This window comes from Harmonia axyridis, chromosome 1 (genome assembly GCF_914767665.1).
Source record: "Harmonia axyridis chromosome 1, icHarAxyr1.1, whole genome shotgun sequence".
NCBI classification, from domain to species: Eukaryota; Metazoa; Arthropoda; class Insecta; order Coleoptera; family Coccinellidae; genus Harmonia; species Harmonia axyridis.
Genome location: NC_059501.1, coordinates 36,417,107 through 36,444,037, shown reverse-complemented (window position 1 = coordinate 36,444,037; position 26,931 = coordinate 36,417,107). Strand labels below are relative to the sequence as shown.

At 32.8% G+C, this 26,931-nt stretch overlaps 1 protein-coding gene across 1 annotated transcript; it reads right to left on the bottom strand.

The window, feature by feature from the left end:
* Positions 1–11,524: 11,524 nt before the first annotated feature.
* LOC123686796 lies at positions 11,525–13,524 on the bottom strand. Its single transcript, XM_045626996.1, has 4 exons — positions 12,503–13,524; positions 12,027–12,391; positions 11,625–11,676; positions 11,525–11,561 (listed from the first exon to the last, which is right to left on the bottom strand). Exons 1-4 carry the CDS (start codon positions 13,522–13,524, stop codon positions 11,525–11,527), a joined length of 1,476 nt encoding a protein of 491 aa, XP_045482952.1.
* Between the last annotated feature and the right edge of the window lie 13,407 nt (positions 13,525–26,931).

Sequence of the window (26,931 nt, the reverse complement as noted above, 5' to 3'; positions counted from 1 at the left end):
GAAAATAAAAACACATCATGCTTTTCGATAAAGTAACTCTTAATTTACAATAACAAACAGGGTGTTCCAGGAGTAAGCTGACTAGAAAAAATTTCAGTTTTTTGAAAATTTAAAAAAAGGTTAATTTTTGAAATCATTGCAAGAGATTTCGTTAGATCATGTTTGGTTGCTCATATTATGATGTGCCTTCGCTAGTATTTACATACTACCTTCTCATATTCATTGCTCATCTGGAGAAAAACGGTAGGTACTGTTATGATTTCAATCAATAATCTTGAATATTTGGGCTGGGTTCTAGTCAAAATTAAAAAAAAAATTTGAAATTCAAAATTAAGAATTATATTGGAAAAAACAACAATACCTTAACTAAAACTAACTTAATTACTATCAACACTTGTCTTAAAATTCAATTCTTGATTTCACTATTAACCTCCTGCTTTCACTTTTCATTCAAATTTCTACTTTTGCTTTTCGGTTTTTAACTATTTAGGTCTGCTTTCGGAGGTACCTATGGAAAAGATTATATGATTTAAATTTTAAATGAATATAGTACCTGAAATATTTTTTCTCAAATTATATTAAGAGGGATTACCACCACGTTGTTTCTCGCGTATTCAGTTAAACTTTGGTACCCATTAATTTCCCCACTGGCGCTCCTGCGCCAACTTGTACGGTGTATACGAAGTTGTACATTCACTTTATCTTCTTTCTTTTTTCGAAGCGAATAAGTAGAGGGCATCACTGTACGACGAATTCCAGAAAATAATAGTTTTACTTTTTTTGTAATGATTTATGCTAGGTTTTCTTCAAGAATATCTTAAAAATATATCAGTCTCCAGTACAAAGTTAATATTATCAATTGTTTTGCGAAAAATGGAAAGTTGGCAATTTTTTTTTCTGCATTTGCAAATTGAAAATATTTACTTAATTTCATTTTAATTATTATTTGAGGAAATTATGTGAAAACCCCATAGAAATCAATGATTTGTAAGGAGAAATATTCCTAATTGCTTTTTAAACTGGTGGTATTCTCTCTTAAGACGTGAAATCAAGAGCTTTTAAGCGCTCCTTAATTCATGCAACAATTGCTTTCATAACAATGGCTTTCATTCACTTATGCCCTGGACGAGGCAATCAATACAAAATTTCGAACAAAACCTGACTAATCATTATGTTATTCTATATTCACCGAAAATCTGGACCCAATCAGATCTGTTGTCAGGGAAATATCGAGTATTTTTTTTTCTAATATATTTCTTAAATTTTCTACAGTTCAGTTAATATGATCTGCTCGAAGTTTCACACGCAAAAATTTTTTGGGGAATGACCGAAGCTAAGATTTTCGAGGAATGGCGACAAAAATGGTTTGACACATAACTAATAAAGCTGATATCAAGCTATATGAATAATATCTTTAAATAAAGTCTTGGTATTGCATCTATAGTAGTCTATTTTTATTCTATTTTGAAATTAAATATGGTTATATCTTCTTTTTCTTCTTCAATGTGTAGGTAATCCAAAAATCTAATAAATCTTAAGTCTTTTTATAGGATTTTTATTGAGTACTTAATCGATAACTGTATTAAGAAAAGTAAAACTAAAAATTGAATATTATTTTATGCAAAAATGCTAGTATAGTATAGTTGTTGGCTGAATCCAAGTCGTTATAGGCAAAATACTATGTGTAATTTAATTGTATAAAATCATTCATATATCAGATAAAAGATAGAAAACTGGAGTGAACAAATAGATATCTATATTTTTCATACAAATTTTATCAATCATACATGTCATCAACAGTTTAAATATAGAGGTTTTGAGAGTATTTCACTCATTTACTGATGAAGTGGTTCAAATCTTGAAACTACTAAAATTTTTCGTATACCAAATGGATTCTTTCAACATTATTTCTTTCGTATGATATTGCCATTGCTTTCACTTAGATTCAAATTTATCAACAAGTTTTCTCCATCACTTTAGCTACCACAGTTGAACCACAGTAAATCCTTGGATATAATAACACGTTTAGAGTTCTATGATTAGAATTTGCAAACAGGTATCCAGTATAAGAACGCAACAATTATTGAAGATTCTTCGGTTAAAAGGAACAAGCATATTTTAATGATCTTCAATGGCGTCTTTCATGAGCGACTCTTGAATGAATAGATATCTCTTCATTGGATTTCCTTGCAATGTGAAAACTTCTCTTCTTCCTCATCAGCCACCAGCTGTCCACTCCTGGACATAGACCTCCCCAAGTTCTCACCACCTGTCGCGGTTTCTCGCCTCCATATACCAGTTAACTCCCGCTATGTTCCTCATATCGTGCATCCAATGTTTGGAAGGTCTACCAACACTCCTCTTCTGTAATCGTGGCCACCATGTGAAAACATTTCACTATATTTCTTTTTACGTTTTTTTTTATCTGAATTCCACTTTATGAAATCATACCTGTATGCGTCTCTTTGTAATTTCAAAAATTTTGGATCTTTCGGATACTAATATGATGGATATATAAAAATTGAATATTTCTTTGATGAACCACAGCAATTTTTAGTGCTATTTTTGTAACCTGAAATAAAGGGCCTACTTTGATGTCAATAACTCTTGAATGAACTATACGTTATTTGTACGCCATGTTCACTCGAGTTTTTTTGAGTAGATAATACAAACTGATTCGAAGTAATTTCCAAAAAAAAAGTTGAGGTCACTTGAATTTTCGGATAGTTTTTACATCAATAATTCTTTTTCGAAACAAATTAGGGATTTTCTGAAAAATTGAAAAACCGCTTTAGCTCAATAACCATCCATTTTTTCAGGGCCCTCGTAACCGCGCGTGCAACGCGTGTACCGCATACGGGCGCCACTCTAAAAGGGCGCCAAAACCTCTTTTAGACCGCATGAAGAACCGATGGACCAGAGGTTTTCGAAAAAGATTCTTTCAATTTTTTCAACAATTTTTTTTTTCAAACTTCTTTCTTGCAATTTATACAAGTTTCCGAACGTCGCAATCGGTATGAAATAGCCAGATATTGGTTTACAAAAACGCATACTCGATGCTAATCCTAGGGCATTTTTTGCGCCATGTGCTGCACACAGCTTAAATTGAACTGAAAATGATGCTGCTAAGGTTTCAAATGCAACAGTGGACTCTTTTGATATTGTACAAGAACTTTATACAGGGTGGCCACTTTTTCAATGGGATTGTATTGGTAACTTTTAAACCATAAGTGTTAGAAGGTCAGTCAAATGGAGAAAAAGTTGCATGCATAGAAGCATTATCAAGCAGTTCAAACAAATCGAGATTATCAGGGCCGGTTATTGAGATATCATAACAAAAGTAAATTCTGTCATTTTGATTTCTGTTTTTTTCCCACTTTATTTCAAATATAATCAAAAAATGTTACAGGATAAAAAAAGATAAAAGTTATCAGCACAGAGCAACTCATGGTCTAGGCTAGGGTATGAAACGCCTTTGCAAAATCTTACAAGGTAAGAATTGAAGCATGCCCCTTATCCAAAAAGCGCAGGCGGCAGGATGTCATCTGCTACATTTAAAAGAAGAGTGGTAGTGCTATAACCCCTTCTGAAACCCAACTGATGGACAGTAAGGATTCCGCTCTCGAAAACATAGTCATAAATCTGAGAAATAAGTACTTTCTCGATATTCTGTTACGTTTTTTGTATCGACTTTTTTCTCCATGTTGTTTATTTGTTGAGTTAATAGCCTATTATTTTTTTTCAAAATATCGTTTTTCTCTTGCACCTCTGCTAGCAACTTAGTCAAGAATTCAATTTTCAGTTCCAAAATTTCCTCCTTTGTTTTTTTCGGTATATTAGAAACCTTATCGCAGCATTCCACATATCTCTCACTAATTAATTTAAAATTTTTCTTCTTAATGCAGAAAACGTGGTATGCCCCTTCGCAATTTATGCACACTTTCTTCGCACAACATTTGTAAAAACTTTCTATTAACCCCGTATTTTTATCACTTTTAATACTCTCGCTTTCGCTCTGCTCATCTTCACTCGCCACCATCTTTGTTGTTTTAATAACGTTAAGAATTCGCTTAGTAGTTTCTCTATAAACATAAAAGAAACGACATATTGGAGCTATTCTACTATAGTTCTCTCTCGGATCACAGGTTTGTTAATAGAATTGTATATTGATTTTTCTTTCATCCGTTGTAGTAAGTATTTTTCAATCAATAAAGATTATTATTATTATTTGTGGAAAAGTTTCGTGTCGAATAGGGTATCTCAAATTCAAGAGTTATCAAATCCTACAGATTGGCTTCACGTAAGTACGCACAAGAACCCCGCAGTTATATTATCTAGAGGCATATCAGCAAACGCTTTAATGACGTCACAACTTTGGTGGTACGAACCTGATTGGCTTATAAAGCCCGATGATCTGTGGCCGAAAGTTTAATTCGAGGCAATCGCATCTCCAAATATTGCAGAAATGCGTATAAAAGTTCACGTGTCAACTGCCGCAATGCGCAAAAGGGTTTTGTGAAATTTTCACGTCTCGATAAATTTTCCACTTTTAATGAACTAAATCGTATTTAAAAGATTCATCAATAACTCTTAACCCAAAAACAAAGGACAAACAGGTCCACTTACTCTAGATGAGTTAAATACATCGTTAAAGTAATCTCTCGTTTACGTGAAAGAAAATGGTATTACTTAGTATCTGCAGGTCTTCTAAATTATTGCATAAATCAATAATTGAGATATTTTCAATTCAATTTTACCAGGGATTTATGAAATCTAACAATAAAACCAGGGATCTTAATTTCAATATCTCCAGAGAAATAAGGGCGTCTTTTTGCCAGCAAGACACCCAGACTCCTCTTGAACTCACAACCTTCGCCTTTTCCACTGTCAAAAACAACTAACAAAACCGGAAACAAGAGAAACAAAGAGGGGAAACGAACACTGAGGGAGAGAGATCACAGGACACAGAATCTCTCGTCTGTGAAGCAGAGTCAGCCAAGTACATAAATGGGAAGGGCGCGTGTTAAAACAATTTCCAAGCGTTTCCGAGGCACCTTTGATGCGGGAAAATAATTTGCCTCAAGTTACAAGAACATTTCACGCCGAGTGGCTCTGCCTTTCGGAATAAACTGTTCGTGAAGTCGTTCGTCCTTTCTTTGCCATCCGTGTAGACAGGACGAGGACGTCATGTGATGTTGCTGATAACGAGGAAAACACGCTTACGTTTTCGTCGCTTTCAGACGTTTCCATTTCCTCTTTCTCCTAGTTTCTTTTGGATGTTGTTTTGATTTTTTCGAGATTTGCGCTTGATAGTACTTACCTAGTTGAAGATCACAGAGCAGCCAGATTTTTCAATTAGGGAAATGTGTCTCATTTATAGTAGTATTTCGATGCGATATACAGGTACACTACACAGGGTGCTTTGAAATTCGACGTGATCCTTTGAAGGGGTCACTGGCAATGAATTGAGTATTTTAGTAAATTAGTTTATAGTTGTAAAAACTCTAGTTCCGTTGAAACATATTACAGAATCGAACTTTATTTTGATATAATTACGATATAAGTTTTGCAAGGCTTGCTATTCAAATTTAAAATCATTGTATTCGCGTCTCTTGACTATTTTATTAACAGCAGTTTTTGATAAATTGCATTCACTACAGATCCGACCCAAAGAAAATTGGATAAGGGTCAAAATCACCTGAAAATCAACTTTGAATGAAATTGTATGATATATCATTGAATTCAGCGTTAAAAGTTATTTCGAAAAGTGTCATAAAATATACAGGTCCGTATTGAAAAAAATGAGGTTGAGGGTGGCCCAGAGAGCACGAAACGTTGGATACAAAATCTGATTACGTGAAATTGAGAACAATTTACTGTCGAATAAAAAATTCCTGTAATATTTTTTGATAATATTTGAAATAAAGTGGAAAAAAAAAGAAAAATTAAAATGACAGAATTCACTTTTGTTATGATATCTCAATAACCGGCCCTGATAATCTCGATTTGTTTGAACTGCTTGATAATGCTTCTATGCATGCAACTTTTTCTCCATTTGACTGACCTTCTAACACTTATGGTTTAAAAGTTACCAATACAATCCCATTGAAATAGTGGCCACCCTGTATAAAGTTCTTGTACAATATCGAAAGAGTCCACTGTTTCATTTGAAACCTTAGCAGCATCATTTTCAGTTTAATTTAAGCTGTGTGCAGCACATGGCGCAAAAAATTCCCTAGGATTAGCATCGAGTATGCGTTTTTGTAAACCAATATCTGGCTATTTCATACCGATTGCGACGTTCGGAAACTTGTATAAATTGCAAGAAAGAAGTTTAAAAAAAATTGTTGAAAACATTTGAAAGAATCTTTTCCGAAAACCTCTGGTTCTTCATGCGGTAAAGAGGTTTTGGCGTCCTTTTAGAGTGGCGCGGTTACGGGGGCCCTGAAAAAATGGATGGTTATTGAGCTAAAGCGGTTTTCAATTTTTCAGAAAATCCCTAATTTGTTTCGAAAAAGAATTATTGATGTCAAAATTATCTTATCCGAAAATTCAAGTGACCTCAACTTTTTTTTTGGAAATTACTTCGAATCAGTTTGTATTACCTACTCAAAAAAACTTGATTGAACATGGCGTACAAATAACGTATAGTTCATTCAAGAGTTATTAACATCAAAGTAGGCCCTTTATTTCAGGTTACAAAAATACCACTAAAAATTGCTGTGGTTCATCAAAGAAATATTCAATTTTTATATATCCATCATATAAGTATCCGAAAGATCCAAAATTTTTGAAATTACAGAGAGACGCATACAGATATGATTTCATAAAGTGGAATTCAGATAAAAACAAAACGTAAAAAGAAATATAGTGAAATGTTTTCACATGGTGGCCACGATTACAGAAGAGGAGTGTTGGTAGACCTGCCAAACATTGGATGGACGATATTAAGAACATAGTGGGAGTTAACTGGTATATGTAGGCGAGAAACCGCGAGAAACTTGGGGAGGTCTATGTCCAGGAGTGGACAGCTGGTGGCTGATGAAGAAGAAGAGAAGTTTTCACATTTCAAGGAAATCCAATGAAGAGATATCTATTCATTTAAGAGTCGCTCATGAAAGACGCCATTGAAGATCATTAAAATATGCTTGTTCCTTTTAACCGCAGAATCTTCAATAATTGTTGCGTTCTTATATTGGATACATGTTTGCAAAATCTAATCATAGAACTCTAAACGTGTTATCACATCCAAGGATTTACTGTCGTTCATCTGTGGTAGCTAAAGTAATGGAGAAAACTTGTTGATAAATTTGAATCTAAGTGAATGCAATGGCAATATCATACGAAAGAAATAAGTTTTAAAGAATCCATTTGGTATATGAAAAATTTAAGCAGTTTAAAGATTTGAACCACTTCATCAGTCAATGAGTGAAATACTCTCAAAATCTCTATATTTAAACTGTTGATGACATGTATGATTGATTAAATTTGTATGAAAAATATAGATATCTATTTGTTCACTCCAGTTTTCTATCTTTTATCTGATATAGGAATGATTTTATACAATTTTCTATTAAATTACACATAGTATTTTGCCTATAAACTATAACGACTTGGATTCAGCCACCAACTATACTTGAAGCATTTTTGCATAAAATAATATTCAATTTGTGAATTTCAGAATTGTACTGCATTCTGATTTCTGTTATTATCTTTGAGTGATTAAGAGCTGAAGAAATTTTTAGTTTTACTTTTCTTAATACAGTTATCGATTAAGTACTCAATAAAAATCTTATAAAAAGACTTAAAATTATTAGATTTTTGGATTACCTACACATTGAAGAAGAAAAAGAAGACATAACCATATTTAATTTCAAAATATAATGAAATTAGACTACTATAGATGCAATACCAAGACTTTATTTAAAGATATTATTCATATAGCTTGATATCAGCTTTATTAGTTATGTGTCAAACCATTTTTGTCGCCATTCCTCAAAAATCTTAGCTTCGGTCATTCCCCAAAGAATTTTTGCGTGTGAAACTTCGAGCAGATCATATTAACTGAACTGTAGAAAATTTAAGAAATATATTAGAAAAAAAAATACTAGATATTTTCCTGACAACAGATCTGATTGGGTCCAGATTTTCGGTGAATATAGAATAACATAATAATTAGTCAAGGTTTGTTCGAAATTTTGTATTGATTGCCTCGTCCAGGGCATAAGTGAATGAAAGCCATTGTTATGAAAGCAATTGTTGCATGAATTAAGGAGCACTTAAAAGCTCTTGATTTCACGTCTTAAGAGACAATACCACCAGTTCAAAAAGCAATTAGGAATATTTCTCCTTACAAATCATTGATTTCATATATTGAATTATTGGGTATAGGTGACCAAATATATTCCAGTAAATTACTCTTTATTTCTATTCAGTAATGACGACGTTTCGGCTATTGTTTGTAGCCATTCTCAAGTCATTATGAAACAAGTATTTCTAAAACAGAGTAAGCACTATCGTTACTATTATTCTATCATTCATGATCTCTGAGATGTGAAAATATATGTACAATTATATTCTTGGGTAATTTCACGGAAATATCAGATGGACAAATGTGTGATGATGTTTTTGCATCAATCACACATTGCTTCATTGAAAAGCTTTTTTCATGACATTTTTGGAAATATGCCTTACTTTGGGTAATAACTCAACGGTTCATGAGTTAGAATCCATCTGGTATATGAAAAATTTTAGCAGTTTCAAGATTTGAACCACTTCATCAGTCAATGAGTAAAATACTCTCAAAATCTCTATATTTAAACTGTTGATGACATGTATGATCGATTAAATTTGTATGAAAAATATAGATATCTATTTGTTCACTCCAGTTTTCTATCTTTTATCTGATATAGGAATGTTTTTATACAATTTTCTATTAAATTACACATAGTATTTTGCCTATAACCTATAACGACTTGGATTCAGCCACCAACTATACTTGAAGCATTTTTGCATAAAATAATATTCAATTTGTGAATTTCAGAATTGTATTGCATTCTGATTTCTGTTATTATCTTTGAGTGATTAAGAGCTGAAGAAATTTTTAATTTTACTTTTCTTAATACAGTTATCGATTAAGTACTAAATGAAAATCTTATAAAAAGATTTAAAATTTATTAGATTTTTTGATTACCTACACATTGAAGAAGAAAAAGAAGATATAACCATATTTAATTTCAAAATATAATGAAATTAGACTACTATAGATGCAATACCAAGACTTTATTTAAAGATATTATTCATATAGCTTGATATCAGCTTTATTAGTTATGTGTCAAACCATTTTTGTCGCCATTCCTCAAAAATCTTAGCTTCGGTCATTCCCCAAAGAATTTTTGCGTGTGAAACTTCGAGCAGATCATATTAACTGAACTGTAGAAAATTTAAGAAATATATTAGAAAAAAAAATACTAGATATTTTACTGACAACAGATCTGATTGGGTCCAGATTTTCGGTGAATATAGAATAACATAATAATTAGTCAAGGTTTGTTCGAAATTTTGTATTGATTGCCTCGTCCAGGGCATAAGTGAATGAAAGCCATTGTTATGAAAGCAATTGTTGCATGAATTAAGGAGCACTTAAAAGCTCTTGATTTCACGTCTTAAGAGACAATACCACCAGTTCAAAAAGCAATTAGGAATATTTCTCCTTACAAATCATTGATTTCTATGGGGTTTTCACATAATTTGCGAATGCAGAAAAAAAATGGCCAACTTTCCATTTTTCGCAAAACAATTGATAATATTAACTTTGTACTGGGGACTGATATATTTTTAAGATATTCTTGAAGAAAACCTAGCATAAATAATTACAGAAAAGGTAAAACTATTATTTTCTGGAATTTGTCGTATAGTGATGCCCTCTACTTATTCGCTTCGAAAAAAGAAAGAAGATAAAGTGAATGTACAACTTCGTATACACCGTACAAGTTGGCGCAGCAGCGCCAGTGGGGAAATTAATGGGTACCAAAGTTTGACTGATACGCGAGAAACAACGTGGTGGTAATCCTTCTTAATATAATTTGGGAAAAAATATTTCAGGTACTATATTCATTTAAAATTAAAGCAGACCTAAATAGTTAAAAACCGAAAAGCAAAAGTAGAAATTTGAAGGAAAAGTGAAAGCAGGAGGTCAATAGTGAAATCAATAATTGAATTTTAAGACAAGTGTTGATAGTAATTAAGTTAGTTAAGGTATTGTTGTTTTTTCAAATATAATTCTTAATTTTGAATTTCAAATTTTTTTTTTATTTTGACTAGAACCCAGCTCAAATATTCAAGTTTATTGATTGAAATCATAACAGTACCTACCGTTTTTCTCCAGATGAGCAATAAATATGAGAAGGTAATATGTAAATACTAGCGAAGGCACATCATAATATGATCAACCAAACATGATCTAACGAAATCTCTTGCAATGATTTCAAAAATTAACCTTTTTTTAAATTTTCAACAAACAAAATTTTTTCTAGTCAGCTTACTCCTGGAACACCCTGTATGTTATTGTAAATTAAGAGTTAACCAGTAGGAATACTTTATCGAAAAGCATGATGTGTTTTTATTTTCAAAAATTATTATGGAATTCACGTTTTCAAATATGGATTAACTGTACAAAAAATTACTATTTTTATTGAATTTGATATATTGATTGATGGCTACTATAATTCCTATATCATCATTCCTTTCAACTATAGAATTTTTTGATGATTTCTTGAAATTTGATTTTAACAAATTTATAGCTGAAATTACTATATTTGTCTAGTCATCTTTTTAATATTACTGAACCATCTTCAAAATTTGATTGTAACAATGCTTTACCCTGTTTATACCCTGTAGCTTACAGAATAAACCATATTATTATTATTATTTACCTACCGGCGCATCCACTATTCTGTGTACTTCGTGTTTGCTTCATTATTTCCAATAATAAAGAAAAAACGAGAAATAGAAAAAGCAAGAAAATATTTTTAGCAAACTAAACACAACCCAATATTCTTATTTTATTGTTTGGGGAAATTATTCGAATAGCCCATAAAAATCGGTGATTTGTAAAAAAAATTCTCTAATTTTGTTTTGAACTGAGCAACCATGTGGTGATGTTTCCACTTAACGGACTCAACCGCGGTATTCGAGATCTGAATTCTGAACCCACTCAGAACATTTTTTAATGGATTCGGTTTTAACTTAATGGGAATTGATTATCAAATTTTATCAAACTGAAGTTATATATTCACAATAAGTTACTTTTATTTCAGTAAGGATAAATTTGACCATAAATGATCACACAAACCTTTTAGCCGTATATACAAGGTGATTCACAGAGATGACTCTATTAGACGTTTATGGAAAATTTATCATAATTGTTATCTGAAAATTTGCATATTGGGGTTGGAGACAATGATATTTCTAATGTAATAAAATCTATTTTTGTACTTAATGGACTCTTTATTTAATATCAGCTCTACATGTTTCGCCTTGTTAGGGCATCTTCAGGAGCTCTACAAAAAATAAAGAAGAAATAGACATGTGATCTCCCTCACAATAACAAAATGGGGACTCACTTGTCAAAATATACAGGTCTAAGTATCATATATTGTTTGTCTTTTTTATTTCCTACAATATCAAGAGGATTGAATGAAATTTCCTGGTTTAATACAAATTCTAATAGAACAGTCTCTTTCTCAACTACAATAATCATCAATTTTTGCATCGACAGCGTCATACATTTGACATAACTGACAACTCACAGAATATCAAACAATGACATGACATTTGACATTCGACATATGTAACGGCAACGTTCCGAACAACAACATACAAAATACAAAACGAATAATATATCAGACTCTCGAAAATGGGGTGATAGCTGAGGTGGGATTCCACTTGTTTATTAAGGCATTTATTAGGACATAATTTTACATTTTTTGCAATCTCATATATTTCCATCAAGTCAAGCAGGTTACCTCTATCCAAGTTGTGTAGAAGTTCCACATTCTCATCCTTATCAAATTCATGGTTGTTAATTTTGAGATGTTTTCCAAAGGAACTTTTGTCGTTGTAGTTCCTTATGTGTTCAGATACCCTTGTGCCTAGGGCTCTAAAAGTTTTTCCTATGTAAAACCTATCACATGTCTTACAGTTAAGTTTGTACACACCGTTCTTTTCCAATATTGGGGTCATATCCTTACAATTTAGCAAATAGTTGTAAAGGCAGTTCTTGGCCTTGAACACTATGTCTATGTTGTGTCTTCTAAATATATTCGCAATGGGATAACACATCTTTCCGTAAAATGGTAGCGACAATCTCTTCACTGGTTGTTTATTATCCCTAGAGGGTATATCATTATTGTGTAATTTTATAAATTTCTTCATTAACAACCGGTCAACCACATTTGATTTGTAACCATTTTTGTAAGCAATATATTTGATTATTTCCAACTCTTTTTCAAAATTTCCTCTACTCAATGGTAAACTCAACAGTCTGTGTAAGTAAGTGTTGAGGGCAGAAAACTTGTGGTAAGCAGGGTGGTTTGAGCTTTCATTTATTATTGCTACTGTTTGGGATTCTTTTCTATATACATCCACAGATATTCTGTCCTCTTCCAAGGTTAGTGTCAAATCTAGAAAATTGATCTGGTTGAAACCAATCTCCAATGTAAAGTGAATGTTTTTATGTAGTGAGTTGAACAGCTCCAACAGAACCCAAATAAGATCTGTGCCACCTGTAAATATGATGAAAATATCATCCACATATCTGTAATATTTGAAAATGTGACGTATTATGGGAGTTCTCAAATTAAATAGTATTTCTTCCAAATGATCCATGAAAATTTCCGCTATCAGGGACGATGGAGGTGCACCCATTGGTAAACCTTTATCAAGTTTATATATTCCATTGTTAAATTGGCAGAAGTTTTGTCCTAAGGATACCTTGAAAAGGTTTGTAATATCCTTTTTCAATTCAGGTGTTACATTTTTTTCTGTTAGCTTTTTGTCTAATATTGTAATACATTCATCTGGGGGAATAGAAGTATATAGGTTTTTAGCATCAAGGGAAATCAGTTTAGCACCCTCCGGAATTTGTAAGTTCCTCAATGAATCTACCAATTGACCACTATTCTTTATACCATAGGTGGGTTTGAACTCTGTTAAATCTTTCAACTTGTCACTCAGGAACTTACTTATTTTGTAAACAGGAGTATTTATGTAGCTTACAATGGGTCTTATAGGTATATTATCCTTATGGAGTTTAGGAAGACCGTATAATTTAGGAATTTTTGGGTTTGGAAGAATCAGATTCCTATATTTACCAAACTCATCTTCAAACTCTTTAGAAACTTTGAAGTTCTTCACTTTGTTGATAAGTCGTGAAGTGGGGTTGTTATCCAGTTTTACAAATCCATTTTCATTCATAAATTCTTCTACCTTATTGATGTAAAGATTCCTATCTGAAATTACCATGCATGATCCCTTATCTGCCTTAACCACTGTTAAATTATTGTCTCTAATCTTCTTCTTAATGTTATTGTCTTGATATTGTAGGAAATAAAAAAGACAAACAATATATGATACTTAGACCTGTATATTTTGACAAGTGAGTCCCCATTTTGTTATTGTAAGGGAGATCACATGTCTATTTCTTTTTTATTTTTTGTAGAGCTCCTGAAGATGCCCTAACAAGGCGAAACATGTAGAGCTGATATTAAATAAAGAGTCTATTAAGTACAAAAATAGATTTTATTACATTATATCTAAAAATGGATTATGGCCGTTTAGTGAGAAATTTATTAATGATATTTTTTCCTAAAATATTCTCAGATCTCTTCAACTTCCAGTTATACCGGAAACAGACTACTACTTCCTCATTTCAAATGGCACACCCAGTATATTATTGCATCATTGAAAAGCTTTTTTCATGACATTTTTGGAAATATGCCTTACTTTGGGTAATAACTCAACGGTTCATGAGTTAATAGGATTCTTATGAAAAAAATTGTGTCGGTGAGGAATTTTTTTAAAATTTTTCGGCAGATGCAGCTTTTTTCGAAAAAAAAAATTTTTTTTTCGTTAATCGAATTTGATTATACAGTTGACAAAATTGAATTGATGCTTCGATTTGAGTTATCGAGGTGAGATTTTCTCTTAGATTATCTTTCAGTCCTATTCGACGACGGAGTTCACCATAATGTGGACTTCGAGATAGAAGGTGTTCTACACTTAAAAAGGTGTCACAACAGTAGTCACACATAGGAGGTACATTTGATGACATCAAGTAGCAGTGTGTCAGCTTGGTATGTGATATTCTTGATCTTCTCATAACAATTTGGTCTTTTCTATTGGGACTGATTTTTATTGGGGAATCAATTTCAGGTTGAATTGCATGTAGCTTGTTATTGCTGCTATTCCATTTGGTTTGCCACTCTTGATGGGATCGTGCCTGTTTAGCGGATTGGTCTGCAGCTTCATTTCCTTCTATGCCTTCATGGGATGGTATCCAAATTATGGCCGTAGAGATGTCTTTGTTGGTTTTGTGTATATGACATCGTTCATGAATTTTTTGTATTAGTGGATTATAAGAGTAGAAGTTGGATATCGACTGAATGGATGATAGTGAATCTGTGAAAATTCTGTTATTGTTCTGCTCTGTTATTGATAAAAATGAAGAAAAAAAGATTATAATTTTATTTCTTCATTTCGTGGGAGATTATGAACATTCAAATCGAAAATAGTGATCCTTTAATTTTTTGAAAATTCGATCGAATGAGACAGAAAAACCGCTCTATGGATTGAATTGAAATCCTCTGTGATTTTTGTGGTGATTTGTAACAGTTTGATTGAACTGTAAAACGCATACTTAACATTGATGGTTTTTTCGATATTTTAAATTCATTGATTGATTATCCAAAAAGCCTCCGAAAGTTATTTTTTTATCAACTTTTCAAATTGATGTTGAGAACGAAAAGAATTTTTTTCCGAAAATCCAATAGCTACTTCTTGAAGAGATTTAATTCAAGATTTCAAAACATTCCTCAAATTTTCTGTGCAATCATTGATTGGTGAGATATTGATGGTTAAAGACGTAAAGGTCCTTTTCAATTCAAAGTTCGATATTTCAGCGAGAAGTGCTCGCATCGAAATTTTGAAAAATTGATATTGAAGCTGAATGAACAACTTATCTCATCCATATAGTGGTTGAGTTGGAAAAAAATTTTCCAAGTCTGCATGCCAAAAATGGAAACTGAAAAAATTTCGCAGAAATTTGAGCTACTGTATTCATTAGGATTGAGCGGTACACGTTGCTTGAATTTTTTTTTATCATGCGATCTCTAGACTATAAACTTCAAAAACTTTTTTCAAATTGAGATACGACCATTGTTATCGAAAATACAGCCATTTGAAAAACCGCTAAAAATTTCGAATTTTATTTTGATCCTTCAATTCATTTCACTAGTATACTATTTTGGTGACATCAACATAGATAAGTGTAATAGTATATTATTCAATGAGCGGTAATGTAGGTCATAACTCACGCAGATGATGTTTACAGCACGAGCCGCAGGCGAGTGCTGTAATTCATCAAGTGAGTTATGACCATTACCGCAAGTTGAATACTATACTTTATCTACGACTATATCAATAAATACTAAGAAAAAAATACAGACTTAGAATAAAGACAGAAGGAACGGGAAATAAACATAATGTGCTCGATCCCGTACAAGAGAGATGGAAACTTAGTGCTACCAATCGCAGTCGATTTAGCTTCGGCTAGCTCGAATCCAGTACAGAGTACAGACATAGAAATTTATTGAAAAACCTTAATAATTGCCTATAAAAATGCATTAAAATATACCAAAAAATATTCCCTGTAAACGATGACTTAATGATCTTTCTGCTACACCAATCTTGAAAATTTTTTCAAACTCCTTTATATTTTTTCGGGCAATTAATTCTGTATGGTGACATTAGCTGTTTGTCTTTTGGAAATGTATACCTTTATTATATTTCATCTTCACTATCTGAATTAATCGTTTTCAGCAAAACATACACAATAATTAGATATTAACTTAATTTGAAAACGTCAAAAGTGACATTCCCTCGGACATTCCTCCCCTCAATAACAATAATGGAATGTTTCCTTTCGGCCAATCGAATAGAAGCAGAGAAGTATAGAAGCACAGATCCATATTTTCTGATTTATAATAGTGAGTTATAGTAGTGAGTTATTATAAATCACGCTGTTTGTTGATAGATACTATTAATTGCTCGAAAGCAGTTGAATAATGAGTTTATAATTCAATAGGAGTAGATATTAAATGTCATTAATCGCGTCAACTTAAACACCTTCCAATCACCAGGAAAAAATCCATTTGAACATCATCTTGGGGTCGCGTGAAATATCTTGCTAGTAATATGAGACCTATCCCTTCAATATTCGTTCCGAATTTCAAATACCAACCGATCTGGTATAAATTTAATTTATACCAGTAATTGAAATGATTCGACTGCATGCGAACGTTTAATAATTGAATCGTCGTGAACGTCTTCGATGAGCAGGATAAGATATTGAGACAGAATTTCCCAAATTGGTATCGCTGACTCTGAACTCCTCAGAGCCGAAGCAGTGGCGTAGGTGGGTAAATTTTTAGCTGCAACAGAAGTTTTGTGTATAATAGAAAGAGAAATGAGTGACAGAGGATGAAGGGAAAGAATAATTTCAACAAATATAAAAGAAATATGAAAAGTTCACCTCATATTTTGTTATTTATTATTTCCAATGAAATATCTTTGAATCAGCTCGAAGAAGAAAAGCTTAACCCTATTTTTACAGTTTACACTTTGGCATGTGTTTTCTTTCTTTCAATGTTTTTCTCTATTTCGATATCGTAATGAGTTCCTTACAGTAATGAAAACAGTGCTGTAATGAACTGATTACAGCATTGTTTTCAGTTATATTTTTCGGTTCGTGGTTGTCTACACTGACTTCAGATTCTATCAAATTTCAATACACGTCAATGGTCAATATAATATAAATTGAATATAGTGAAATAATTTGCAACAGTATTAGCAATTTTTCTTGATTCTGGTGGTGTTAAATCGATTTCGTCAGGCATAATTCACGAATTTAGTGCATAATATCGCACAAAAAATGCAAGACATCTTAAATGAAATTAGAAATTACAAAAAAAAACATGTAAGTCTCCAGAGCAATCAATCGAACTCTAAATTAAAAAACTCATTAAAATTATAAGACGCCTTAGCCAGTAAGAATACTTCAATTATGTATATCTTTAAAATGGCCAAGTGGCAGCGATCTCCAACCTACAAGCAGAGTAATTGAAAACCTGAAGGCCAGAAAGTTGGGTCCATTTTGCGATCTTCTCAGTCTGTAATGTTGCACTGGTATATCATACTTTCCCCAAGGTTTGAATGAGCATATAGCAGACACTCCAGAATGAATACGGCAGGCAAAGTAAGAATCCTCAGACTAGTGAAATATTTCCTACAAACCTCACGATATTTAAGTTTATCTAAAATTCTGACAGCCCCATGTAGTAATCCAAACAACCTCTCAAATTTCTCACAGCATCCCCACACCAGAATGCCATACTTAAAATGAGACTCACAAAGCGGATAGTAGGCTGTTCTTAGTGCATCCTGAGATACAGACAGTGCAAGACTTCTTAATAGGAATATGTTCTTTGATATTCGAGAAGACAGGAAGTCATCATGCGCACACCAAACCTTTCTAATAAAATTTTTATATTCTTTGCTTTAGCTTCTGCTACAGAGACATATACACTTGAGTTACCTTTTATTTCATAAGTAATTGATATCACTCAGTGGACAAGAGTAGGGGAGAGTGGGACTGGAAGTTCCCGGGGTAAGTAGTTCCGATGGAAATAACTTTGTAACGAAAAAATATAGCAAGACATGCAGAATGTGCTTCTAAAGCACCAAGTGGAGCGCCAATTTGTAAGTAATAATTATTACTCTAGTGATTGAGTAGCTGTGTGCATGTGCTCTCGAAACGTCACGTGAATGTAAGTTTTCATGTTTGAACTATCTGGTCTATCTTTGTTAATTATAAACCTATTTATGCGTAAATTGCCCAAATTGTAGTTACATAAATAAGGAATCTTATTGCTTGCCGGTATGTCAGTCTTCGTATATAAAACTAATTTGGGGTAATATGTTCCTTTCTGGAGGGGCTGGTTGTTCCTCGGAACAACTAACCCCAATCGACTTTTAATCGTTTCTTAAATTCTCATGACACATTTTAATTTTATTCTAGGGATCTGAAACTACAAGCGAAAGACATAGAGGTAAGACCTCCGAGACAATTGTTACATACAGCTGCCTCTGCTGTTATCAACAACGGAAAACTTGTTAAAACTGTCGCAAGATAAATTGAAATTTTCGCATGACCTCACATCATTCTAGAGAACGACTATTACGAAAAACGGCTATTTTACCAGACTCTCCAGAAAAATGTATTGAATGAAGAACAGGCAAAAAAAAGGCAAAACAGATGAAGACATCACAAGGACTGGAACAGAAAAAACCAAGATACTAGAAAATAAATGGCAAAGGCAAGGGGAATGGTGATAGAGATCAGTATCAGGAGAAAACGAAAGGCAAAATAGCGAGAGTGACAGTGGTAATGATCTGAAATGGTATCTACTGTATAATTTTTTATGATTCATATTCAAATTTTCTACCAAGAGAACAGTGGATAGAATGTACCATACTATGGTTAAAAATTGGGCCCCCACCAAATATTTCGATGAAAATGACAAAGTTAATTATATGTGTCCTAGTTATTGTGAATGAAGAATAAGATTGCTGATGAAAAAGAATGAAGATTTCCGAAGTTAATTACAACTGGAAGACTGCTGACTAATGATTTAAATTGTAATTAAAATTTAATTCAATTTAATTTTGATTTAATTTTAATTTAATTTTAAGTAAAATTTACCTGAATTAAAAGTTCATCTAGAAGTACCCACTTATGTTTTTCATTTTGAAAGTATATTTACACATTTGATAATATTTGTAAATGCTATGGACTTAAATTTTATTTTAACTGAATAAAAAAAGTTTATTTGAACCAGTAACATAATATATACTTAACATACATAGGTTGATAGAAATAATTGTTCAATTCAATGCAACCTTCATTATTTCAACAAAATATCGTCAAACAATTTGCCCCAAAGGTGGAACAACTCGCCCCAAAGCGGGGTTGACTGTTCCGCTCCGAAATTTTACAGACATTTGCTTCTACAAAAAAAAAAACTATTGAGATATCCTTCATTTTCATGATAAAATTTCGTATTTTTTTAAAATCGGAACTTCCAGCCCCGCTCTCCTCTACCAAACTTATTTGTTGTCAACATTCCTTGAGATGAATATGGAACTTCAAGTGGAAAAAGAGTGATGTTTTTTTTACTGTTCAGATCAACCCACAATGGACTAGTTTTCATTTTTTTGTTAAGGATTAATTCTAAAAATTTAAGTAAAATGAAACAAAAATGTGGAAGAATCATTGAAATATCTCTAGAAATGAAAAAGTTATGGGACTTTGAAGTTGCGCTTGGAAGAATAATTTCATAGTACGTGTAAGTGGCGTGACGTCACACACTAGATGACTGGTATTCGCAGAGTGCTTACGAATTCATTGGTGTACAATCACTGGTGCCGTTCGTGTCGTGTTTTGTTCGTTACACGATGGCTGAAATAACTTACTATATAAATACATATAAATCACTTTTTTCTCTTTTTACTTTTTACTCCTCACATAAATATGTTTTGCCATTGATAGACTTCAACAACCAGTACTCAACTACAAACTGTTTATGAAACGTTTTTTAAATAAATCATCGTTATAAGTTGAACCATGATGAAGCAAACTCAAAAGTAGATACTTACTTGAAACGTTTAACTCCTTTTATTTCAGCACTGACATAAGATGGATTTGAAGAAAAAAACTCCATCACTGTGAATATATCTATTTTAGGCAAATTGTCACTTTCACGAAGCCTTCTTCCATTATGGTGACATAAAAACAAAACTCGAGTTAAAACTACACTGTACAACTACAAACGACGCGAGAGCCTTGGCGCGGCTAAGTATTTAAACGTAATTTATGGTGTAGCGATCACAGGCAAGTGCCGTGACGTCACAGACCAAAGACGTTCCGCGCTAAAATATGTAAATTTAAATAATCTATTTCTCAGTCATTTATTGATGGATTTTCAAAATGTTTTCACTGATTTATCAGTTTTGCTCTATATTTTAATTCTATCGTGTCAAATATAGTATTATCAACATCACTAAACTAGTCCATTCTGGTTTTGAAGTGATGGGATTTTCCTAATTTATTTTCGATTGATACGTTAATAATCGGTACCCCTCCCTTCCCCTCATCTTCAACTATGGTAAGGGGATTATCAACGTATCAATCGACCCACTACACAAAAACAATACCATAATAAAGGGATATCAGTTTCTGTCAAAATATGTTTGGTTTTTTCAAATTTTACATAGGTATCTCAATCCCCTCTTTCGCGGCACTGAACGGTTTCTTCGTATCCATCAGATATTGGCGTGAATGTTCAACGTGAGGAATCCGGTGGGGTTCAGCAGGGTGGTTAACAATTTTCGATTCATGGACGCCTGACATCTCTTAATATAGCAATATGAGGAGGTTTGCTCGAGAATTCCGAGAACGACAACAATGTCTTGGGATATTCCTTCAGACCAAACTGTAAACTTGAGGCGCGAAGCAATAAGCAGCGCCTAAGGGTAGATTTATTGGGGTTGATATGATCTATAGCCCTGCATCTGCATATTCTTAATTGATATTATGGAAATGCTTTTCAAAAGTTTCACTAAATATGTTTGATTATTTCCTCCGTCTCATCTTGTAGTTTGTATGGCAAGTAATATTGGATTCCCAATAAGGGTTTTCATTTTGAATACCAATAATGAAATGAAACGATATGCTATAACAGAGTTACAAAGGAAAATATTCCTTGGATAATTTTAAAGAATAAAGTCCCATAAACATGAGCCCGCAAACGCTTTGTTTGTATAGTCATACTTTTTAGTGATGCTTATATTTATTAGTTTATCGAATCTTTATTAATCTTCGCTACAGAATTTGTTGATGAGTATCTACCATAAGTTATAATTAATTTATTCATCACAGATTACTAACTGCATTTTTATAATAATTTGGATTTTCCTGATGATTACCAGAGAGCTGTTTGAATTTTTTTTCGAAATCGATAGCAGATACGACAAAATTACAACAAACCAAAAAGTGTTGTACTAGACCAGAGTTTTTTTTTCACATTTTTCTATAGAACCAGTGCTTCACCAAAAATAGTTCTGGTGGAAAGAAGCAAGTACCCTTCCAGAAAAAAATATCACCCTATAGATTTGCATACAAAATAAGCACATCACAAGATGAAAACTTTAAATCGGAAGATCTATGACAATTCAAGTTAAATATTTTGTGAAGGGAAGGTGCTATGAGAAAAAAAAAAACTTTAACACCGGTATCTAAAAACCAAAGCGTTTGCAGATTCATGTTATAGGACTTTTTTCTCAAAATGATCCGAGAAATCTGTCATTTTCATTTGTACACATTAGGAACACCGTTTAGATATAATCAATTCAGAACTGATATCTGCACAATTAAATTGCAATTTGAATGAATCACAATAAATTGTATAACACGGCCAGACAATTTTTCGATGCGAATTTCTCAGTTCAGTACTTTGATAACTACTGTATTGAAATTTTGTGGCGAGAATAAAACAAAAAACCGAAAATAACGAGTACGTGCATACCGATTACGAATGCAAAAAACGAGCGACACCAACAAAGCGGATAGATAAAGGAAAATAATAAACCTCGGACATAGATGTGATCGTAGAGCAGTAAAAGTACTCATCTTGAAAGCGATAACAAACTCATTAACCATAAAAGGGTCCGATTGTCTGATTTTGTACTCCGTGTCGATTTCAGAGGAAAGTGAAATGATTATTGGTTCTTTTCATAGAAAAATTTTCGTTTTTGCGAGAATTCTGAAATTTTATATTTTGGAAATTTTGGGGGGGGAGTAATTACCACCCATTTCTACGCCCTTGCTGGAAACATTGAAAATATTGCTAGCCTAGAATTTGTGTATAAGCATAAAATAATCACAAAATATATGACTTACGCTATGAACAAAAAAATACTATAAATAAATATAATCGATGAAAAAAAATCTTCGAAAATGGGATGCGCTGTCTAAGATATTGGCACAGGCGCAATAGTACCTAGATACGGCCCAGACGAGATGCACTGAAATTGTCGAAATTAACTGCAAAAATGATGAAAAGTTTGCAGTCACGGTTTGCGAATCTAAAACACATTTGGGTCTTCGTGAAGCAAATTCTCCAAAATCCCAGAAAATTAACGAAAAGTCCTTAAAAGAATTTTATGATTGGTGTCTAATGAATCAAATAAATAATATTCAAAGCGACAGTAGGGGAGACTGGGGAGGGTTGATAATTTTTACGAAATTGTTAATAAAAAAATTGTTTTTAATATAGACTGAAGTTGAGGACTTCGCTCAGACATTCTCCCCTTCTATCAACCCTCCCCACTATCCCCCTATAGCCCTTTTAGGGCTTCCAAATTTTGGTTATTATTTTTCTATGATAATTCAGTCTTGGGGTCAAAAATAATGTTGACATCAGCAAGGAGACTTTCGAAGAATGGACTAGTTTAGTGATGTTGATAATACTATATTTGACACGATAGAATTAAAATATAGAGCAAAACTGATAAATCAGTGAAAACATTTTGAAAATCCATCAATAAATGACTGAGAAATAGATTATTTGAATTTACGTATTTTAGCGCGGAACGTCTTTGGTCTCCGACTCGTCTGTGACGTCACGGCACTTGGCTGTAATCGCTACACCATAAATTACGTTTAAATACTTAGCCGCGCCAAGGCTCTCGCGCCGTTTGTAGTTGTACTGTGTAGTTTTAACTCGAGTTTTGTTTTTATGTCACCATAATGGAAGAAGGCTTCGTGAAAGGACAAAGTGACAATTTGCCTAAAATAGATATATTCGCAGTGATGGAGTTTTTTCTTCAAATCCATCTTATGTCAGTGCTGAAATAAAAGGAGTTAAACTTCTGAAGTAAGTATCTACTTTTGAGTTTGCTTCATCGTGGTTCAACTTATAACGATGATTTATTTAAAAAACGTTTCATAAACAGTTTGTAGTTGAGTACTGGTTGTTGAAGTCTATCAATGGCAAAACAAATTTATGTGAGGAGTAAAAAGAGAAAAAAGTAATTTATATGTATAGTGTGTTATTTCAGCCATCGTGTAACGAACAAAACACGACACGAAGGCACAAGTGATTGTACACCAATGAATTCGTAAGCACTCTGCGAATACCAGTCGTCTAGTGTGTGACGTCACGCCACTTACACGTACTATGAAATTATTCTTCCAAGCGCAACTTCAAAGTCCCATAACTTTGTCATTTCTAGAGATATTTCAATGATTCTTCCACATTTTTGTTTCATTTTACTCAAATTTTTAGAATTAATCCTTAACAAAAAAATGAAAACTAGTCCATTGCCAAACAAAATATCTGAAGACCTCAAATTAATTGATTCATCTTCCTCCACGGGCAAATGTTCTTGGCGCTTATCAACATTTTTGCTGATATTAGTCTTATGAAACCACAAGATTGCTGGAAATCTAAGACTTTTGTTGAATATTCATTGACACATAAGTTGATTGTTGAGCAGATTCTTGTGGGGAAACATTCGGAAGAGGAGAATCAAAAAAAGGGGTATGTTGCAGAATATGACCTCCTGAAAAAGAAAGTCTTTGGGTGCACCTCAATCCTATGACCAGTTTTCGAGATTCAGGGTGTCGGAGTTGGAAAATGGTATTGTTCTAGAGTAACATTCCCCGTAGGAAAACAACTTGAATGAAACACTTTTGAGCGACAAATATTAGGTTATAATTTTAGAGTGGTTTTCAATAAAAATGATTTCGAGATTCGAGGTGAGTCAAACATTATTCAAAATGAAATTTGTTAGTTCATAATTCACCCAGTAATTGGAAAAGTCGTTCGTGAAATTTTCCAATTTTTTGTCATTACTCTTAGTTCGAGTACACTATCTAAATGTGAAACAGTAATTGCTTTGCTACGACATTTGAGATACATTGGGTGAATATATCGAGAGAGGCAACCGTTTATACAAAATTTGCAAAAAGTTGTATACAACGAATATTTCATACTGAGTTAGGGTAAGAGACACGTTGGGGTTTACTTACCGTTATGTCATTATACAATGAAATAAATTTTAGAGGATGTCCCAAATTCGACGCTCACTGCATTTCAAGAATTACATGACAAAAAATCTTAAAAGACTTTCTATCCATTTCTTCGAAATAATTAGATATCAGGAAGCAGATAATAGATATCTTGATTCGTTCTCGAGTTACAGGGTGTTTCATTAAAATGACTTTCAAATATAACGATATATCTATGATCCGTTATTGGTATCATATAAACCATAAAAATTACTGAAAAAAACGTTTTGGAAACCAATATAGCGAAATATTTGAAACACTTATTTTTCAGAAACAGTCTGTAACTTGAGAACGAATCAAGATATCTATGATCTGATTTTTGATATCTAATTATTTCGAAAAATGAGGTAGGAAGATTTTTTATCCGAATCTTGTAGTTCATGAGATGATCTAAGTGAGCATCGAATTTGGGACACCCTCTACTTTTTTTTTTGTCTTTCATGCTATAGATAATGACAAAATAATAATAAGTACACGCCAACGTGTTTCTTACTGTTTGAATGAAATTTTTGTGATGTAGATGTACCTATCACTTAATATATTAATCTATGTATCTCAAAAACTATTAAAGCAAATACTATTTTCCCAGTTCCCCCTTATTCTTGAATCCTTATTTGAAGAGTATAAATACAAAACAATACAATACATTTGCATAAATGAGATTAATCATACAATTTTCTTCAACATTATTGAAAAAATATGCAAGTATTGGCTTTGCTATGGCTAGTTTTTGGGGGGAACTGGGAGAACATTCACCCCACCCCCCTTAATGGCCTGTAGTCACCCTAAAATTGTGCTGGCTCTCTAGAATTTGACATACTCAGGCTATAATAGTTACAATACGATCAAAATTTCAATTTGACTCAATTTCTGAAACAAAGGTGTCCAAAAATTTCTTCCCCAGAAGTAGGACCTGGATCCGCGCCTGACTGTCTGTTTGACATTATAATAGTGTAGTTCAAAGAGTAATGACAAAAAAATGTAAATAATCACGAACGACTTTTTTAATTACAGGGTGAATTATGAACTAAACTATACGAGTTTCATTTTGAATAATGTTTGACTAATTCCGTATCCAACAATAATTATTATTATTAAAAACCAGTCTAAAATTATAACCTTAGATATGGATAAGCAATATTTGTCGCGCGTTTCATTCAAGATGCTTTCCTACTTTAAAGAAATGCCATTTTCCAACTTCGACACCCTGTATCTCGAAAACTAGTCATAGGATTGAGGTGGACCCAGAGACTTTCTGATTCTACGCAATACGAAAAATGCAGAAAAATTAACCGGTTACAATTTTTCCATTAGGCTGTTATCTGGTCCTCTCAGAAGTAGTATTCAACTGAATATAATGCTCAAAATAACTCCATGACAAATTACTGAAATTCTTCCACACATATTTCAATAACTAAAGAATAACCCAAGATGATAAAACTTAAAAATTAGAAATTAGAAAGGTAAGAATATCTGTCAACCTTTTACGGATACGTTCATCTTATAGCTACAAATATCCAAAGTGAAGCAAAATGCTCTATATCCCATTCAATTCGGCTTAAACTCAACACCCCAAAGAACAGATTGAAGTTACAACAAAGTTTCGAATTCTGAACAGCAGACAGAAAAATATACTTTCCTTTTGTTCGTTGTTATAACTCCATTCACGTTGAAGTTGATACCACTAACATCTATATTTTGGTAGGCGACCTCTTGGGATTAGCCCCTGCAAATTACAGGGGCTGACAGCTTGTCAAATGTTACCATTCAATGGATTGACAGCAACTGGAGCCTAGGGCCTGTTTATGTAACAGTAATACGGTAAATTAAGAGCTCGTTGGGCGGTCTTTGTGAAAGGATAGCCGGCTAATTCTCCAATAAAATAACAGTGTGACAGAAAGAGGAAACATGTTTCATGGTAATATGCATATGGAGTGATCCTTTTATTCATGTTGGGAAGGGTGATATGAATATTTTCAGCGGTTAGGTACATCAACAAGGGAATGAGGTACCTTTGATATAATTACGAAATGCTTGAAAAAAAGAGGGGCTATTGAAGAGAAGAGCTGTGGGTTGCAGTTTTATATATGTTAGTTGAGCGAAGATATTGGTGCAGTTTTAATGTGCGAAAAATATTGTTGTTTCATTCACACATTCATGATTTTTGTATCTGAAAGATCCCAAATTTTCGTATTTCTGATGGGATGCATACAGTCATGATTTCATAAATTGGAAATCAGGTTTTATAATGTAAAAATATAGTGGAATGCTATCACATTTCAAGGAAATCCAATGAAGAGATATAAATTCATTTAAGAATATCCGATGAAAGACCCCATTGAAGATCATTAAAATATGCATATTCCTTTTCACCAAAGGCTCTTCAATAATTGTTGCATTCTTGATGGACACTGGATACTAACCTGCTTGCAAAATTCTAATTATATATGAATCATTTTAACTGT

Bases quoted from the DNA above. Each gene is read 5' to 3' on its own strand.
- LOC123686796 (XM_045626996.1), bottom strand. From the start codon at position 13,524: ATGGTAATTTCAGATAGGAATCTTTACATCAATAAGGTAGAAGAATTT. The intron at 12,392-12,502 runs GTTGGAAATAAT...TATACCCTCTAG, and splicing joins AGAGGAAATTTTGAAAAAGA to GGATAATAAACAACCAGTGA. The intron at 11,562-11,624 runs GTGAGTCCCCAT...TATTTTTTGTAG, and splicing joins AGACCTGTATATTTTGACAA to AGCTCCTGAAGATGCCCTAA.